General features: G+C 44.3%; 3 protein-coding genes across 3 annotated transcripts in view; 1 reads left to right on the forward strand and 2 right to left on the reverse strand.

Annotated features, from left to right (window-relative positions):
* lrrc73 (leucine rich repeat containing 73) overlaps positions 1-13836 on the reverse strand; it is a 27910-nt gene extending 14074 nt beyond the window's left edge. The window contains exons 1-5 of the mRNA XM_037687678.1: positions 13785-13836; positions 12020-12436; positions 11781-11941; positions 5180-5302; positions 4990-5090 (exon numbers count right to left, since the gene is read on the reverse strand). Coding sequence (XP_037543606.1) covers positions 4990-5090; positions 5180-5302; positions 11781-11941; positions 12020-12291 — 657 coding nt within the window. The 5' untranslated portion in view covers positions 12292-12436; positions 13785-13836. The remainder of the gene's footprint in view (positions 1-4989; positions 5091-5179; positions 5303-11780; positions 11942-12019; positions 12437-13784) is intronic.
* Positions 13837-14973: 1137 nt separating this feature from the next.
* Positions 14974-17161, forward strand: mea1 (male-enhanced antigen 1). The gene is made up of 4 exons (XM_037680721.1): positions 14974-15046; positions 15719-16035; positions 16108-16216; positions 16483-17161. Exons 2-4 carry the CDS (start codon positions 15733-15735, stop codon positions 16662-16664), a joined length of 594 nt encoding a protein of 197 aa, XP_037536649.1. The 5' UTR covers positions 14974-15046; positions 15719-15732; the 3' UTR covers positions 16665-17161.
* Positions 17162-17500: 339 nt separating this feature from the next.
* ppp2r5d (protein phosphatase 2, regulatory subunit B', delta) overlaps positions 17501-18873 on the reverse strand; it is a 51190-nt gene continuing 49817 nt past the window's right edge. Inside the window, exons 16-17 of the mRNA XM_037680710.1 lie at positions 18678-18788; positions 17501-18576 (exon numbers count right to left, since the gene is read on the reverse strand). Of these exons, the coding sequence (XP_037536638.1) occupies positions 18439-18576; positions 18678-18788 (249 nt within the window). The 3' untranslated portion in view covers positions 17501-18438. The remainder of the gene's footprint in view (positions 18577-18677; positions 18789-18873) is intronic.

Below are 18873 nucleotides of genomic sequence, written 5' to 3' on the forward strand. Positions count from 1 at the left end.
GGCATGTAAGCAGGAGCCAGGAAGATTGAGATGTGGTCTGACAGTCCTAGGTGGGGGCGGGGTTCGGCTTTGTATGCATCTTTTACGTTCGTGCTTATTAACACATCCTCAAAATCCTGTTCTGTCTGATCAATTTTAATAACTTTTATTTTACATTAAATGACTAAATAGCCACTGAGAGTAAATTTCAGTATAGTAGGTGTTTATCAGATAGCGCTGTAACCAAATTCAAATACTTTTCAATTGTTATTTTCCTCTGTCTTGCAGAGTAATGCAGTAGAGAACAGTCACTTAAGCTGATCTGGTTGATAAATTTACAACTTCAATGCAAACTTTACTTGATAAAATTGCTCCGCTGAAAAAGAAAGTAATCAATCAGAGGAAGCTGGCTTCTGAGTACAAACCGGATTCCAAAAAAGTTGGGACATTAAACAAATTGTGAATAAAAACTGAATGCAATGATGTGGAGGTGCCAACATCTAATATTTTATTCAGAATAGAACACAAATCACAGATCAAAAGTTTAAACTGAGAGAATGTATCATTTTAAGGGGAAAATCTGTTGTTTCCAAATTTCATGGCGTCAACAAATCCCAAAAAAGTTGGGACAAGTCCATTTTTACCACTGTGTGGCATCCCCCCTTCTTCTTACAACACTCAACAGACGTCTGGAGACAGAAGAGACCAGTTTCTCAAGTTTAGAAATAGGAATGCTCTCCCATTCATGTCTAATACAGGCCTCTAACTGTTCAATCGTCTTGGGCCTTCTTTGTCGCACCTTCCTCTTTATGATGCGCCAAATGTTCTATAGGTGAAAGATCTGGACTGCAGGCTGGCCATTTCAGTACCTGGATCCTTCTCCTACGTAGCCATGATGTTGTGATTGCTGCAGAATGTGGTCTGGCATTATTGTGTTGAAAAATGCAGGGTCATCCCTGAAAGAGATGACGTCTAGATGGGAGCATATGTTGTTCTAGAACCTGAACATAGTTCTCTGCATTAATGGTGCCTTTCCAGACATGCAAGCTGCCCATGCCACAAGCGCTCATGCAACCCCATACCATCAGTGATGCAGGCTTCTGAACGGAGCATTGATAACAACTTGGGCTATCCTTGTCCTCTCTGGTCCAGATGACATGGCGTCCCAGTGTTCCATAAAGAACTTCAAATCGTGACTCATCTGACCACAGAACAGTCTTCCATTTTGCCACACACCATTTTAAATGACCCCTGGCCCAGTGCAAACGTCTGAGCTTGTGGAGCTTGCTTAGAAATGGCTTCCTCTTTGCACTGTAGAGTTTCAGCTGGAAACGGCGGATGGCACGGTGGATTGTGTTCACTGACAATGCTTTCTGGAAGTATTCCTGAGCCCATTCTGTTATTTCCTTGACAGTGGCATTCCTGTTTGAGGTGCAGTGACGTTTAAGGGCCCGGAGATCACGAGCATCCAGTAGAGTTTTACGGCCTTGACCCTTACACACAGCAATTGTTCCAGATTCTCTGAATCTTTTGATGATGTTATGCACGGTTGATGATGATAACTTAAAAGTCTTTGCTATTTTACGCTGGATAACACCATTCTGGTATTGCTGCACTATCTTTCTGCGCAACAATGGTGGAATTGGTGATCCTCTTACCATCTTGGCTTCTGAGAGACACTGACACTCTGAGAAGCTCTTTTTATACCCAATCAAGTTGTCAATTGACCTAATTAGTGTTAATTGGTCTTCCAGCTGTTCGTTATATGCTCAATTTCCTTTTTCCAGCCACTTATTGCTACTTGTCCCAACTTTTTTGGGATTTGTTGACAATGTGAAATTTTGAATCAACATATTTTTCTTTAAAATGTTACATTTACTCAGATTAAACTTTTGATCTGTCATCTATGTTACATTACGAATAAAATATTGACATTTGCCATCTCCACATCATTGCATTCAGTTTTTATTCACAATTTGTTTAGTGTCCCAACTTTTTTGGAATCCGGTTTGTACTTTAAAACAGTCATTTAGAAAGCTGGAAAGAAAATGGCGCCCCACTAATGTTGATGAATTTTATTTATCTTGGAGAGAAAGCCTGCTAAAGTATAAGAAAGCTCTCTGTAAAGCTAGAACTGTATATTATGCATCTTTAATAGAAGATAATAGAATAGAGAATAATTTTATTTAACTTGTTCCAGTGATCGACTTGGGACCTGTCCAAGGTGTACCCCGCCTCTCGCACAGTGATAGCTGGACATGGGCACCAGTGACCACCGCAACATGAAAAGGAACAAGCGGGTAAAAAATAAGGGATGGATGGATGGATAGATTGTCAAAAGTTCAACAAAGCGCTCTTAAAGGCTCTGGGTGGTAAGAAAGAACTTCCAGATGACTGGGCTAGAGTTGTGAAAGCTTAGACAAGAGGTGACTATTTGTGAGCAGCAGTATGGTTTCATGCTAAGAAACAGCACCACAGATGCCATTTTTGCTTTGAAGATTCTGATGGAGAAGTACAGAGAGGGTCAGAAAGAACTCCATTGTGTTATTGTGGATTTAGAAAAAGCATATGACAGATTGCTGACTCTGCTGAGAGGGGGAGGTGTGGTATTATATGAGGAAATCGGGAGTGGCAGAGAAGTATGTTAGACTGGTACAGTACATGTATGAGGACAGCAGGACATGTTAGACTGGTACAGGACATGTTAGACTGGTACGGGACATGTTAGACTGGTACAGGACATGTTAGACTGGTACAGGACATGTATGAGGACAGCAGGACATGTTAGAATGGTACAGGACATGTATGGGGACAACAGGACAGTGGTGAGATGTGTTGTAGAAGTGACAGCTTCAAGGTGGAGGTGGGATTGCATCAAGGATCGGCTCTGAGTCCCTTCTTGTTTGCTCTGGTGATGAAACGACTAACAGATGAGGTCAGGCAGGAATCCCCATGGACAATGATGTTTACAGATGATGTTGTGATCTGTGGTGAGAGCAGGGAACAGGTGGAAGACAACTTGGAGAGGTGGAGGCATGCACTTGAAAGAAGAGGAATGAAAATCAGCCTTAGTAAGACAGAGTACAAGTGTGTGAATTAGAGCGAGGCCGGTGGAACAGTGAGGCTACAAGGAGCAGAGGTCACAAAGGTGCAGGATTTCAAGTAATTAGGGTCCACTGTCCAGGAAAATGGAGAGTGTGGTAAAGAGGTGAAGAAGAGTGTCCAGGTAGAATGAAGTGAATGGAGAAAAGTTCCAGGAGTAATTTGTGACAAAATGGTGTCAGCAAAGGTCAAAGGAAAAGTTTGCAAGACAGTGGTGAGACCATCTATGCTGTATGGTCAGGAGACAGAGACATGGACAAAAAGACAGGAGACAGAACTGGAAGTGACAAAAATGAAGATGTTGAGGTTCTCATTAGGAGTGACAAGGATGGATAAGATTAGGAATGAGATCATCAGAGGTACAGCACAAGTTGAACAACTGGGAGATAAAGTTAGAGGGGCCAGACTGAGATGGTTTGGACATGTCCAGAGGAGGGACAGTGGTTTGGACAAGTCCAGAGGAGGGACAGTGGTTATATTGGTAGAAGGACGTTAGAAATGCATCTGCCAGGAAAAAGACAAAGAGGAGATATATGGATGCAGTTAGAGAGGACATGGAGGTAGTTGGAGTGAGGACAGAGGATGCAGAGGACAGAGTGAGATGGAGGAGGAGGACTTGCTATGGAGATCACTGAAGAGGGAAAAGCCTAAAGAAGTAGTGACAGTGAAGATGATGATAACCATGGTGAAGGTAGAGTGATGAGGGTGCAGCTCAGTTGGCTGTTCTTCATGGTTGCTTAAACTGTGTGTTGCTGTCTCCTCCCAGTGGACAAACTGCTGAACTGTAGACTGAAAAGCGCCTCAAAGATTCTGATCGCTCAGATGAGGCCCAGCAATCGCTTTATGAGAGAGTAATGACGATGATGATGGGGATAATGAAAATGATTAGGGGTTGAAAGACTACATCATTTTTAAACTCGACATTAACATAATAAAACTTGAGTAGAAATTGAGTACTTGATGACATCATAGGATCTAAAGATACAAAAATAAATAAATAAATAAATCCGCAAAAAAGGTCATTATTTACAAAAAAAGACCAACAAAACATTGGGAGCATATATTATGCGCCTACCATTTATCATACAGCAAAGAAGTCACAGGAATAACTAAACTATTAGTTATTATTATTAAGCTGCAAACGTGAAAAAACGGGCGGCACGTCAAAAACGAAACTAAAATCAGTGGGGGGTTCGACCACCCTACACCACCGCCAGCTGTGGTGCGCATTAAGTTTAGTTTTAGAGATTAATATGTTTTTAAGTTTTTTTATAGGTTTAGAGATTAATATTTTTTGCTTTTTGTTTGTGAAACAAGGTCAGAGGAAGCTGGTTCTGGTTCGGTCTTTGGACCCGGTGTTACACCATATTCTGTGACCTGCAACAGTATATGCAACACCACCCTCTACGGTCACAATATACGGTGGTCACAAAATATGGTGTAACACCGGTTCGTAATGCGCTCCAAACAGTCAGGAAGTTGTTTCACTTTCTGTTTCCTTACGGTAGTTGAACCAGAAGATTCATCTTTAGTGAAATATTTCCAGACTATTGATGCATTTCTACCTGTTTCACAAAACTGGGTCTGCTCTGCTCCATCCATCTGCTTGGAGGAATCCAATTTGTAACCCGCGCCTGGTGCAGATCACGTGACACGTGACACAATGACATAACGGCGGCATAATGACGTCACCACGAATACTCAACGTGAAATTAAAAACCTCGATAGGTGTCCTAGGAATCGATGTGTAGATTACTCGAGTAGTCTGTTAAAGCCCTAGTGATGATGATGGTGATTATAATAATGATGATAAAAGTGATGATATTAAAATTGATGATGATTATTATAAAAGTGATGATAATGATGATGAAGACAACAAAAGAAAAATGAACAATGTTATAGGTTGACCTGTGCTGACTGGTTGGTCAATCCAGTTCCTTCTAAGTCCAGAACCTCCAGTGTTCTGCTAGATGCCACGGAGACAGCCAGCATGGCTGCAATTTGATCACCTTGAGACAGAACCAGAACCAGGGAAATGATTAGACTCAGAACCAGAACAGGAAGTGTATTGTTGTTATGGCGATGGTGCTGTTGATACCCAGTGGGTTGTAGTCCAGGTTCAGAACCCGGAGCTGTGAGCTGTGAGCCACTGCAATGGAGAGCCGAGCCCAGCCTTTGGAGCTGATTCTTGGGTTGGCGCTTAGAGTCAGCTCCCTCAGACCTGTAAACACACACAACGATAATGAAGAACCTGGCATCACCGTGATGAACACATGAGGCTCAGGTGATGACCAGAAGCCTCATGTACAAATGGTGCAGACACACAAAAATGTGACATACACCATTTTCCACTTCATATGCTAATTCTAGCAAAAGGCCACATGTAATGTAACTTTAGCAGAAAGCAGGAACTCTCAAATCAAAAAGTATTTGGACTCACTTAACATCTTACCTCCCCTCCAAACGGGTTTCAGGAAACAACATAGCACAAGGACTGCTTCACTGAAGGTGATGCTAAGGATTATTACGCTGCACTTTTCTTAGACTTGTCTAAAGCTTTTGACACTGTGGATCATAACATATTGTGTCATAAGTTCTCAAAAATTGGTTTCTCAGATCACACCATTGGTTGGTTCTCCAACTATCTCTCAGATCGGAGGCAATGTGTTCAATATACTGGTATTTCCTCCAGTTATTTAACAGTCAGCAATGGTGTACCACAAGGCTCAGTCTTAGGACCCACCCTCTTTACAATCTACACAGGTAATGTAGGTCAGAGCATCCTTGATGCATCCACTTCTATGCTGATGACACAGTTGTTTGTTGTCGAGCTAAAACAGTTGCTAAGGCTTTTCAGCTTTTGCAATCTGCCTTTGACATCATCCAGTCAGATTTGTTCCGTCTCAAATTTGTCCTAAATGCCAATAAAACCTAAGGGATGCTTTTTTCAAACAGGAAGTTGGTCCCAGCAGTTCTTCCTCTGATTTTATCCTCAAATTGTGTCCCTGTTGAGTTTGTAGATTCCTATAAATATATGGGTATCTTGGTCGACTCGCATCTCTCTTTTAAGCTTCTCATGGAAAACCTAGTAAGGAAACTGAAAGTTAAACTGGGTTTCTTTTTCAGAAATAGATCCCGTCTAACTCTGAATGCTAGGAAATGCCTTGCAACTACAACTTTCCTTCCCTCCATTGACTACGGTGATATTATCTACATGAACACTCCTACAAGCACCCTGCAGGTGCTGGATGCTGTCCATCATGATGCATTAAAATTAATAACTGGCTGTAACTACCATACCCACCACTGCACCATGTATTCACTGGTTAACTGGACATCATCATTAACCTGACACAGACTCTCTCATTGGTACATTTTCATCTTTATATCACTTCTTGGTCTGCTGCCTTCATACATCTCCTCCTACATGTCTCTGTGCGAGTGCAGCTACAGCGTGCACTCTCAGGACATTATTACCTGCAGTGTTCCCTCAGTGAGGACTGAACTAGGCAAAAGGGCCTTCTCCTACTCCGCTCCTGTTTCCTGGAATATCTTGCAAAGAGATCTGAAGCTCTCGACCTTGACCTCTCTAAGTGGCTTCAAACATTTGCTAAGTTCCTGGCAAGAACCAATGCAGACATGTTCCTGTTTTTATTTTTCTACACCACCTTACAATCTAGCTGTTGTTGTCATCACTTTTTGTAAAGAAATCAGGTCTCTCTTGTAAATGAGTCCCCAAAGCTCAATGGGATTAACCTGTCTAAATAAAGCTTGAATGAATGAATTTAAGCTCTCCAGGAGGATCAGTAGAAACAGCATCTGAGTTCAGTTTGAGCTTCACGGCTATGAATACTTACATTAATGTGATTTTTTAGTTTTCTATTTTTAATTACCAAAAAAAAAAACTGATTGTCCACAAATGTCCCAGAGGGTCTCTGTGTCCCAGAGTGTCTCTGAGTGTCCCCAAGCATATCTGAGCTCCCTGAGTTACTCTGAGTGTCCTAGAATGTCTCTGAATGTCCCTGAGCATCTCTGAGTGTCTTCGAGTGTGTCTGAGTTTCCCCAAGTGTCCCTGAGGGGTCTCTGAGTATCTCTGAGTGTCTCCAAGCAATTGGTTGCCGTCACAGGGTCAGCCCTCAACTGGTTCAGAACCTACCTCACTGACAGATCCTTTTGTGTCTCCATCAAGGATTTTAGTTCTGCAGAGGCAGAGCTTAAATGGGGGGTTCCGCAGGGGTCCATCCTGGGTCCCCTCCTCTTCTCTTTATACCTGCTGCCGCTTGGTGCTATTTTTCGTAAACACAACATGCCCTTCCACTTCTATGGCGATGACTGTCAAATTTACTTCCCCCTAAGACACAATGGTACATGCTCTATTCAACCGCTGCTCGACTGCCTGGCTGACATCAGGGACTGGACGGCTTTAAACTTCTTAAGTTTCAATGAAAAGAAGCCTGAAGTCATACTGTTCCCTCCCAACGACACGATCACAAACCACTGCATCGACCTCTCCACTCTAACCCTGGCAGAAAAACAAAGAGTCACTAATCTGGGAGTGATAATGGACCCTTCCCTGAAACTTAATCATGTAAACATGATTGTTAAATCATGTTTCTTCCAACTGAGGCGGCTGTCTAAACTGAAGCCCATATTGTCCAAAAATAACCTGGAGACAGTAATACATGCATTCATTACATCAAGGCTTGATTACTGCAATTCACTCCTGTTTGGTATCAGTCAATTCAATTCAATTCAATTCAAAAATACTTTATAATCCCAAAGGGAAATTATTTGTTGTTGTAACTCATTATCCTCATTTTATAAAGAGATGTTATAGATACTGATGGCTGTAGACAGGAAGGATCTCTTGTAAAGGTCCATCCCACAGTGGATCCTAAGAAACTGGCTGCAGATGCCGTCCGATCCATCCACCCAGACTCGGCTGGCCTCTCAGTTCCCCCGGTCTGTAGGATCGCCTGGATGTCGAGCAGAACTCCTCCCAGAGCAATGGCCACTCCTCCCAGCAGTCTGCCGAGCTCCTCATTGCTGCGGACAGCCGGCTGCAGGTGTCGGGTGTCGGGGGACAATCTTGTCCTTCTGCTGTCATGAGCCATGTTTCCTGCTAGTTCCAGGATCTCAGTGGTCAGACACTCGAGCACAGCTGGCAGGTAGATGAGAATGTGTTCGCAGAACATCCTTTTCAACTCATTTGAGATTTGGGGCTGTAGTTGAGATATTATTTGAGCTTTTGAGATGTTAATCAGCTGCTGTTGGTTGTAGAAAACTGCCTTGTTGCCATGGTTACACATCATAACAAATGTCCAAAACTAAAACAGTTTCAGTAAAAATCCTTCCAGCTGCACAGCATCTGATACCAGAGGAAACAATCATCCAAAAAATATGATTTACATCCAGAAAAAGAGGAATTAAAGTTTCCTAAAGCAAAATCTCAGAATGAAAGTAACAGAGCTGCTCCAACATGCAGCCACCTTGAGCGGCGCAATTCTAGAACAAACCTCAATTGTCAAAAAGTCAAACCTCCATTGCACGACTACAACTGGTCCAGAATGCAGCAGCCCGATTTTTAACCAGTACAGGCAAAAGAGAGCACATTACACCAGTTTTGGCCTCCCTGCAATGGTTACTGGTTCACTTTCGAATCCAGTTGAAAATACTGATGTATGTCTACAAATCACTGAACAGTTTCGCACCCCCTCAATCTCTCTGATCTGCTACAACCGTATGTCCCACCACGTTCCCTGAGGTCAGCGGACCAGTGTCTCCTCACAGTTCCAGGAACTCGTCTTAAGCGCAGAGGTGACGGGGCCTTCTCTGTAGCAGGACCAAGACTCTGGAACGAGTTACCTCTGCTTGTCAGACAGGCCCCCATCCCTCTCGGTTTTCAAGTCCCATTTAAAAACTCACTACTATTCAGTAGCTTTCAACACCAGATGATCTGTGTTTTGATCCTGTATGCTCCACACTGGTTTGTCGTCATTTTCTGCATCGTTTTTATGTCTGTGTTCTGATTTGCCTCATTTTGTGTTTTGCTTTGTGTGTTACCTGTTGTTTTGTCTGTACAGCACTTTGGTTGGCCTTGTAGCTGTTTTAAGTGCTCTATAAATAAAGTGGTATGGTATGGTATGGTATGGTATGGTATGGTATGGTATGGTATTCTGGGTCTGAACATAATGTGATGAAGCTGAGCCTGAACACCTGCTGATGTCTTCAATAAATCAGTATCTTCTGACTGACAGGAGAACTGGAGCTGAGCAGGTGTGTCAGATGACACCAGGGTTACAGGTGTGACCACAGCTCATTCATGGTGTTGCTCACATAACCACACTGCTAAAGTAAAAACAATAATAATATTAATATAATCTACAGTCAACAGTCTGAACAACAGCCTGAAAAGTAAGCCTCAGACCAAGAGTTGTTGTGAAAAAGAGTATTAAAAACCTTCCTGAACAGAGAGCAACAGACGGGTCTTGTGACCACTCATTAATTTTGTGTAGCAGATATAAGTTAAATCACCATTCTTCTTTTTTATTGACAAACAAACAAAACTTAAGTCCAAGACCAAAGTTCATGCTCAATAATCCAGGTAAAAATCCAATAGTGTTCAATCAGGTCATCTGGACGGTTTCTTTTTTTTGTGTTTTACTGAGACGTTTCATCCTTCATTTGAAAGACTTCTTCAATCTGCGGAGTCACCCACAAACTGAGTCCCACCAGTTAACGTTTCATGGTAAGGTGTGTTGTCACTTCCTGTTTGAGCTGCTGGTAGCTGCAGTAATTTATTCACTTAAAGAATTGTTTAATTTTCTGGATATACTTTTAGACAGTTTTTCCTCACTAATGCATTAACACTTTTTATCAGCTTGTTTCTACCACTGCGTTGTGTTCGAGGCACCGTTTATCTTTTAACACTTCTTGGTTTTATTCGTGTGTTTGGGTCTGCTAGCTCTAGCTAGCTTTAGCTTAGCATGGCTTCTGGTTTCCAAGCATCTCCTGTCCTCACTTCCTGTGTGTGTCAGATGTTTAGCTGTACAGTATCTCTACTTCCTTTAGCAGTAATGTTATGTGTAATTAATGCAGTCTTGTGGTAGCTTTGGAGACAAGACTGTCAGAATTAGAAGTTCTGCTCTTTGCTGTTGAAAAACTATTAAATATAGCCTATATGTAAGTGCTATGTGTTGTCATCATTATATGTTTCCATACAATGACAAAATTAGTTCTCTGCATTTAACCCATCACACCTGAGATACACCCAGGTGGAGCAGTGGGCAGCTATGTAAGTGCCCAGGGAGCAGTTAGGGATTGGTTGTCTTGCTCGAGGACACCACGGCATGTGGGAATGGCAGGAAGTCAAACCACAACTTTCTGGTCCCAAGTTGGCTGCCCTACCAACACCATCAGCCCCTATTAGCCCCCATTAGCTAACTAGGTTATCTTAAGGGAGTGTGGAGCCACCAAGAGTAGCTCAAGTTAGCAGTCCTACAGCAGACCCTGAACAGCCGGGAACCCAGGCCGGCTGGGTGGCAGAATCTAGACTCATGAATCTCGAACTAGAATAATCACTGTGAAAAACCATATCATGTTGCTGCTGATCTGTTTCATGTTGCTGCTGATCTGTTTCAATGTTGATGTGTTCATGCGTGCACATCTGCTCACAGACTCATGTTCATGTTTGTGCTGATGTTCAATGTTTTATGTTATGAGTGCTTAGTGTATATTTAGTTGATGTTTTTCTTAGTTCATATCTTAGATGTCATTACTGTTTTTCTTATACATTTTATTGTTGGATGTAACTGGGACCCTGCGTACATAATTTCGCTCCACCACATGTACCACATGAGGTGCGAATGACAATAAAGAAACTCTGACTGACTCTGACTCTGATGGTTCAGGGTTAGCAGCATAGGGCTGAAGTCATGTTTTAAACTGATTTTACTCACTCTGTGACACACCAAAAGCAGACTCAGGTAATTGGTAGCTCCATAGTCCAAAACGTGGCACTAGGAATTCCAGGGACCATAGTCAATCGTCTTCCTGGGGCCAGAGCAGACTAAGGCTAAGTTTCAGTATGGTACGATTTTTATTCACATTGACAGCAACGATACCAGGTTACGCAAATCCGAAGTCACTAAAGTTAATGTTCCTTAGGTGTGTAACTTTGCCAAAATCATGTTGGACCCCTGTAGTTTTCTCAAACCAGGGTACTAACAATCAATTGTTAAGCTGATGGTCCTCCTCTATCATGTGAACAACTAGTTTTGGCTATCACCAGCAAACTGGTTGATGCACTATGCTGAGTGCTATTTAAAAGACTGATTTTAGTGCATCTCCTCAAACTGACCAAGTCTTTTGGATTAAAGATGAAACATTTTAACAAGTACTTTTTTATTATTATTATTTTTACTCCGCCTGGAGGACCTGACTTAACTTTCTTAGATTTTTCTACCTGGATTATTGAACATGAATCAGGATAATGTGTCTTTGTTGCAGAACACACGGTGAAGATTTCTGGGGATGACGGTGAGCTTTCATTCTTCTTCGATGGTGAAACATGTCACTGAAAACATTCGAAATGGATCTAAGTAATTTGCAGCCATCAGAATAAACCAAGTCTGGCCAAATGTTGTGTCCCAATGTCACCACAGTGGCTCTGATCTGGAGTCTTACAGGGGGGTTCTTACCAGACTTGGCTCCATCCGGCGGCAGCATGCCACAGATCAGAGCCAGCGCCTCGTCTCCCAGCATGCAGTCTCCCAGATCCAGACAAACCAGGGCCGGGTGGGTGGACAGAGCTGGGTTCAAGGTTACCAGGCCTGCGTCCAGTAGTGGGCTACCATGAAGGCTAATGGGGTGGGGCCAGAGCATCATTAACCAATCATATAACTTATTCTGTCAGCCAATCTGAATTCAGTCTACTCACAACAGGGTCTGCAGAGACCGGTTGGTCTTCAGAGCGTCTGCCAGGTGACGTGTGCGGCTGATGCTAGAGACCACACCCAGATTCAGGTTGAGTTGAGCCAGAGAGTGCGACTCGGCAACGCTGCGGCAGACCCGTCCAAAGTCCCGGTCTGACAGCTGACAGCCACGAACAGACAACAGGCGGACGCCATCCTCGTTTAGACTCTCACAGATGTCCTGAACCTCGGCCGCCGACAACATCTCCCCAGTGATCTGGATGGAGGCCGGCAGCATCTGGCCACTGTTTGTGGGGCTGGAACAACTGGGAAGACTGGGGGGACTAGGAGGACTGGGTGTACTGGGAGGACCAGGAGGACTGGGGGTACTGGGAGGACCAGGAGGACTGGGGGTACTGGAAGGACAAGGAGGACTCGGGGTACTGGAAGCAACAAGAAAACAAACAGTCAAGCTTTCTGATTGTTGCCCGTGTCTTTGAGTCTTTTCTGGTTGTTCTCAACTCTGGACTCTGGACTCAAGTCCCTGAACTTGAAATTCTAGATTCTGAACCTCAAACTCTGGACTTTAGCTCTACTCTGAACTTTGAACACTAAACTCTGGGTTCTGACACTGATGGACTTCCCAATTTTTTAAATATATTTTTAAAGTAAATCAAAACACCATAAGCAGAGAATCAAAAACACCAAGTCCTGAACATAGAGCAGGTCCAGATCATCAAGTCCTGAATCTAAAACAGGTCCAAACTACCAAGTCCAGAATCTAGAACCGTTACAGACCATCCAGGTCTGAATCTAGAAAAGGTCCAGACCATCAAGTCCTGAATAAAGAACAAGTCCAGACGATCATGTCCTGAATCTAGAACAAGTTCACACCATGAAGTCCTGAATCTAGATAGAACAAGTCCAGAACATCAAGTCCTGAATATAGAGCTGGTCCAGACCATTGAGTCCTGAATCTAGAAGAGGTCCAGACCATTAAGTCCTGAATCTAGAAGAGGTCCAGACCATCACGTCCTGAGTCTAGACCAAGTCCAGACCATCAAGTCCTTAATCTAGAACAGGTCCACAACATCAAGTCCTGAATCTAGAACAGGTTCAGAACATCAATTCTTGAATCTAGAACAGGTTCAGACCATCAAGTCCTGAATCTAGAACATGTCCAGACCATCAAGTCCTGAATCTAGAACAGGTCCAGACCATCAAGTCCTGAATCTAGAACAAGTCCAGACCATCAAGTCCTGAATCTAGAACAGGCTCAGAACATCAAGTCCAGAATCTAGAACAGGTCCATACCACCAAGTCTTGAATGTAGAACAAGTCCAGACCATCAAGTCCTGAATTTAGAACAGGTTGAGTTCATCAAGTGAATCTAGAACAGGTCCAGACCATTAAGTCTTGAATCTAGAACAGGTACAGACCATCATGTCCTGAATCTAGAACAAGACCAGACCATCAAGTCCTGAATCCAGAACGAGTCCAGACCATCAAGTCCTGAATCTACAACAGTACTGATCATGAAAAAAATTTTGATCAAAATTTATCAATGATTCTATAGGTCAATGGATCAATCAGATGATCAATAGCAGACACATCCAAGGAAAACATATAAAAAATAATCAGGAAAACATATAAAAAATAATCAATCAACTGATTGGTGTTATAGAAAGTAACAAAATCACCATAGAAGTGATCTATCAGCTCATGCGGGGAGATGTCCACACTTTCACGCTGTGACGTCACACTTTCATAATGCCGCCGAAGGCCACGCACCGGTTTTGATCTGAAGTAATGGGTCTCGATAGGTGTATTGATTGATTGTTCCGTTTGATTGGCGGTAGAGAGGAAGGCTTCGCCCTGCAGCCGGACTAGACGCCTGCCTGTGAGTCCAGGAGATCCCAGAGTCCCGGTCCGGTCCCGGTGTGTTTCTGCAGGTGAGCGTTACTACGAGAAACGCAGAGAGAAGAGCACGCGAAGAGATCTCACTCTGATCCGTTTACCGAGACACACAACAGGTAGCCCCGAGAACACGTAGGTTGTGTTGTGACATATGGTTTGACTGAGACTGAGACATGGACCAAAAGACAGGAGACAGAACTAGAAGTAGCAGAAATTAAGTTTCTGATGTTGAGGTTCTCCTTAGGGGTGATAAGGATGGAGAAGATTAGGAATGAGATCATCAGAGGTACAGGTTGAACATCTGGGAGTGAGAGGACAGACAGATGGTTTGGACATGTCCAGAGGAGGGACAGTGACTTAGACATGTCCAGAGGAGGGACAGTGGTTTGGACATGTCCGGAGGAGAGACAGTGGGTACACTGGTTGAAAGATGTTAGAAATGCAGCTACCAGGAAAAAGACATGAGGAGCTACTGTAGTTGAGAGGACATGAAGGTAGTAGTAGGACGGAGGACAAGAGTGAGATGGGGAAGACTCGATCTGGAGATCCCTGAAGAATGAGCAGCCGAAAGAATATTAAATTTGCATAAGAAGTAAATTAAAAGAAAATTATTATAGTATAGTGATTTATGAAAAGACAGTGAAAGAAACATCATCGGAGTCAGACCTCTTCCACAATAGAAAGTTATATCCGCTATGACGTAACATCCTCTTTGATTCCCGTCGTCATGGAAACCAAAAGTCCCAGTTTCGTTTTAGTAAATTAAATGATCTATTAATGACTTTAATTATTTACTGAGAGTTACTGATCGGTCAATTAGGATTTGTTTTCATAAAAGCACTCCGCTCAATAAAAACAACCTCCGGCTCTGCTTCCGGCTCTGAATGTCACAATAAAAGCGAGGTAATAATTTAATCATTTTTGTTTTAATATATATTGATCGAAAAAAAGCGTGGTGTTTCTGTTTATCTTTATCTTTAATGAAGCACCGTAGAACTTAAAAGTGTATATGTCAGTAAAACGTGCTTTGCTCTAGATATCCTTTTTATTGTGAAGCGTCTGACGGAAGTGTCTGACAAACAGCTGCAGCTAACAGCGGCTAACAGCTAACAGTGGACAGAAGGACAGGCAGACAGGTAAGACAGTTCACCTGTGAAGAGGAACACTTTCTGTCTCTCACACACACAAACAGCGGACTGTCATACAAACGGAAAGCTGAAGCACACACAGCAGTTAGCTGCGTTAGCTTAGCCGCTCAACTGTTCATCGTTAGCGTCAGCAGGTGACCAGGCTCGGTCCCAGTGTTCGGTTCTCAGATGTAGACCACAACCGAACAGGAATTATAATTAGTTTTTAGCTTTGGAAATGCTGAACCGGTTCTGGTAAAGTCCAACTGACCTGCAGAACTCCCGACAGTTCAGTTACCAGACGTGGCACCAATGGGTCAGGTGGAAATACGTCGGACTGATCTGTAAACAAAAACTAACGAAACAACATGTCTGACCGGAATTAATCAATAACCTGTCTGACCAAAACAACAACAACATGTCTGGCCAGAGCCTTCATTTCCACGTCGCTGGAAGTCTCTACTGTCCTTTGACAAGTTAGATCTGTGCGTGTCCCCCAGTGTCTTCCATGTCCCCTCAGATTTCTATTCATTTCAGTTTATTTCTGTAGCTCCAAGTTCCAACAGTTGTCTCAGGGCCCTGAACAGAAACATTCACATGCATAAAAAGCCTATTAGTAAAAGTTATCTATCTAAGGTACTTGTCCCCTCAGATCTCTTGTGTCCCTTCATGTCCCCTCAGATCTGTCTCTGTGGATGGAAGTGTGTAGTCCAGCGATGGGACCAGAGAGAATCTTGCCAAGCTCTGAGGACGAGCTGGGGGAGGACGAGCGTCCTGTGGACGGAGCTGTGCTGCCAGCGGGAGCGGTGTGGGTTGGGGGTGAGGAGGGGGAAGAGCTGGATGGAGAGGACGAGGAGGAGGTGAGCGGTGGGGGGTATTATTACCAGCCTCTAAACCAAGATCCAGAGGGTCCAAACAGCAGCCAGCAGGACGAAGACGAGAACACGGGGGAGGTGTCCCACTCAGAGCAGCTGCAGCATGTGCAGCACAGGATACAGGTGAGTTCTGCCCGGCAACAAGACACATTCTGGCTGAAGAAGGGGTGGAGTCTTACCTGTCTGTCCCTGCAGTTCATGCGTCTGCACCTCCCTGAGGCGCCGCCTCCAGACAGCGATGAGGAGGAGGACCCAGAGGGGGCAGCAGCCCAGAGGAGCCGAGCCTCCATCCCCATGGATGCAGGTGAGACGTCCACCTGGCTGCATCTGTCCCCCCCTTCACTTTCACACATCAGTTCTTTTTTCCATCTTTAGAACCTAATCTGGTCCTCAGGTCTTTGTTGTCCTTTCAAAGATCCAGACTTTCCTGTCATCCTAAAGTGGTCTAAATCAACGGTTCTCGAGACCTTCTGAGAAGCTTTCACAAGTCTTTTTGGACTTGGGCTGCCTCTTTTTCTCTTCATCACTGGTGTCACTTTTTGTGACTGACTCCACTTCCTGTCCTTTCAGATCACGTGGAGCTGGTAAAGAGGACGATGGCCGGCGTGGCGCTGCCGTCTCTCAGCGTTCCGCCGTGGGCTCGGGAGATTTCTGAGGACCAGTGGACGGACATGGTCCAACACACGCTTCAGAACCGACAGAGTTCTGCCGAGCTGAGGCTGCCACGCTGGAGCAACGTCCAGGGACCATGACTGCTCCAGGACCACAGAACTTAAATACACCACAAACTTAGATACTACAGTCCCTGAATGCACCATGACCACATAAACAATTAATCAGCTATCCTTTCATAATACCTACAGACACTGAACACATCACAGGGTCACCTGTCCCTGAATGTACCACGTCAGCTAAAACATCAATCTGAGCTGTCCTTACCGGCCCTGAACACACCGTCAGGTAACTCCTATCCTGGGCTGTAGTTTGGACCAATAAAAATTATTAATCTGTAACCATTAAAAGTGTTTGGTGCTAACTGGTCCGAGTCATCAGAAGATGTTGGTCTGATGGAACTGTTCTCCCGGACCTGGTTCTAATCTAAGTGTAGACAAACAGAACCTAAGGGACAATCTGAATGAGACAAAGGGACGAACGGGTCAGATAGTTCTGGTTTTATTGGTTCTGTACAGACATGAACATTTGTATAAAATCATTCCATGTGATGCTCTGATTAAACATCTCTACACGACAGGAAGCAGTGACCATCTTGTTGTGTCATGTGACCAAAGCTCAGCCCACGCTGGACATATTCAGGTAAAGCAGGTGATGGGGCGGGGCTTCCACAACAAAGGGAATGTTGATTGACAGCTTATTCTCTGAAGGAAACCCCTACTCCACAACTAGAAGAGCAACAATAAATAAACAAGCAGAAGAGTTGTCTGTGGACACTCCACATGGCCTGTGGAGTGTCAACAAGCCCCGCCCACATCCGAGAGGAGACAAAATAAAATCAAGTGACAGAAATGACCGAGTCTCATTTGATGAGAAACTGCTCATTAAAGATGTGAGTTGAAACATTTTTCTGGTACCTTTTAAAGCTTCAACGAACCAATCAGACGGCGATCTGAGGGTCACATGGTTCTGTGGTCGTGAATTAAACATTTTCCAGGATTATCAGATGTCAGAACGGCTCTGATTGGTTGGTTGACATCATGATTCTTAAACTCTGCGGTCATTTGTAGCTTCACACAAACCTGAAGGTCAGATCCATTTTAACCCTGATAAAAGCCTCACACAGGTAAGCACTGAGAAGTCCTGCCCCCTCACCTGCTGTAGGTGGTGGACAAGATTCTCATTCAAAGTCTACATTCACTTGTCATCTGTCTCCAATGCTGACAGCTGATTGGTTGACACGGATAGAGGGTGGAGCTACAGACCTGTGATTTGTTTACGTGCAGCAGGACTCTGGAGTTTTCCACGGCAGGAGACCTGAACTCCTTTCTGACGGTGCGTTCAAGGAACATTTACAACATGAATGGGCCAACGTCAGAAAAACAGACGAGGTGAGGAAGGGTCAGGCAGGTCTGGGCTCCTCACCTGTCGCTGCAGGTAAACCGTGCTAATGTCATCAGTTAAAGACATTGTGTTTTCTTCTTAAGGCATCCATAAAACTCTTCAGGTTCTCGGGGGCCAGAGCCCAGATGGTCAAACTCTTTCATTGGACAACGCTGCTGGTGATGCGTTCAGGTGTCGGACGGGTCTGTAAACAGCCGTGGTGATGTCCAGAGGATGGCAGGTGGAGGTGTTGAGGGGGCGTGTCATGAAGCTGATGTCTAATCACAGTGGACACATGTTGGACAGCACGTGGACAGACGGAGCTTCTATGGTGTCCCACTTCATTCCAACACCTGGAGGTGGAGCTGAGCTTCTTGTTCCAGTTTCAGCTCCGTCCTCTGACTCTTTCCTACCTTCGGAGGCAGACTGGGTGGTGGAGCCAGGTTCAGGGGGGAAGGGCACCTCCCCTGGTCAGAGAGCCTCCTGGTTGGCTGTAAGGTACTCCTCGGCTCTCTTGTGAGCTTCCAGGGCTTTGATGGTGTAGACGTCCTGCGGCAGCTCCGACTTCCTCCTCATCAGGACTTTGTCCTTCTTCAGATCCTTTAGACCCTAAAACCACAGAGGTCAGACCAGGACAACTGATTTAAATAGTTGTTTCGTCACAGCTGGCACCTCAGGCTGTAAATGTTGACAGGTGAAATGTGCGGTACCTGTGAGGCTTCAGTCTCCACGGTTTTCTTCAGCAGCTGGATGTCCTCAGCTGTAGGAGTCTCTGTCTCCATGGAGTAAACCGCCACGCTGCTGTCGCTGTACAACAGGTACTATAAACACAACAACGTGTCACACAGAAGCATTCGCAACACACACACACACACACACACACACACACACACACACACACACACA

The sequence above is a fragment of the Nematolebias whitei genome, chromosome 1 (assembly GCF_014905685.2).
Source record: "Nematolebias whitei isolate Nwh7 chromosome 1, NemWhi1, whole genome shotgun sequence".
NCBI classification, from domain to species: Eukaryota; Metazoa; Chordata; class Actinopteri; order Cyprinodontiformes; family Rivulidae; genus Nematolebias; species Nematolebias whitei.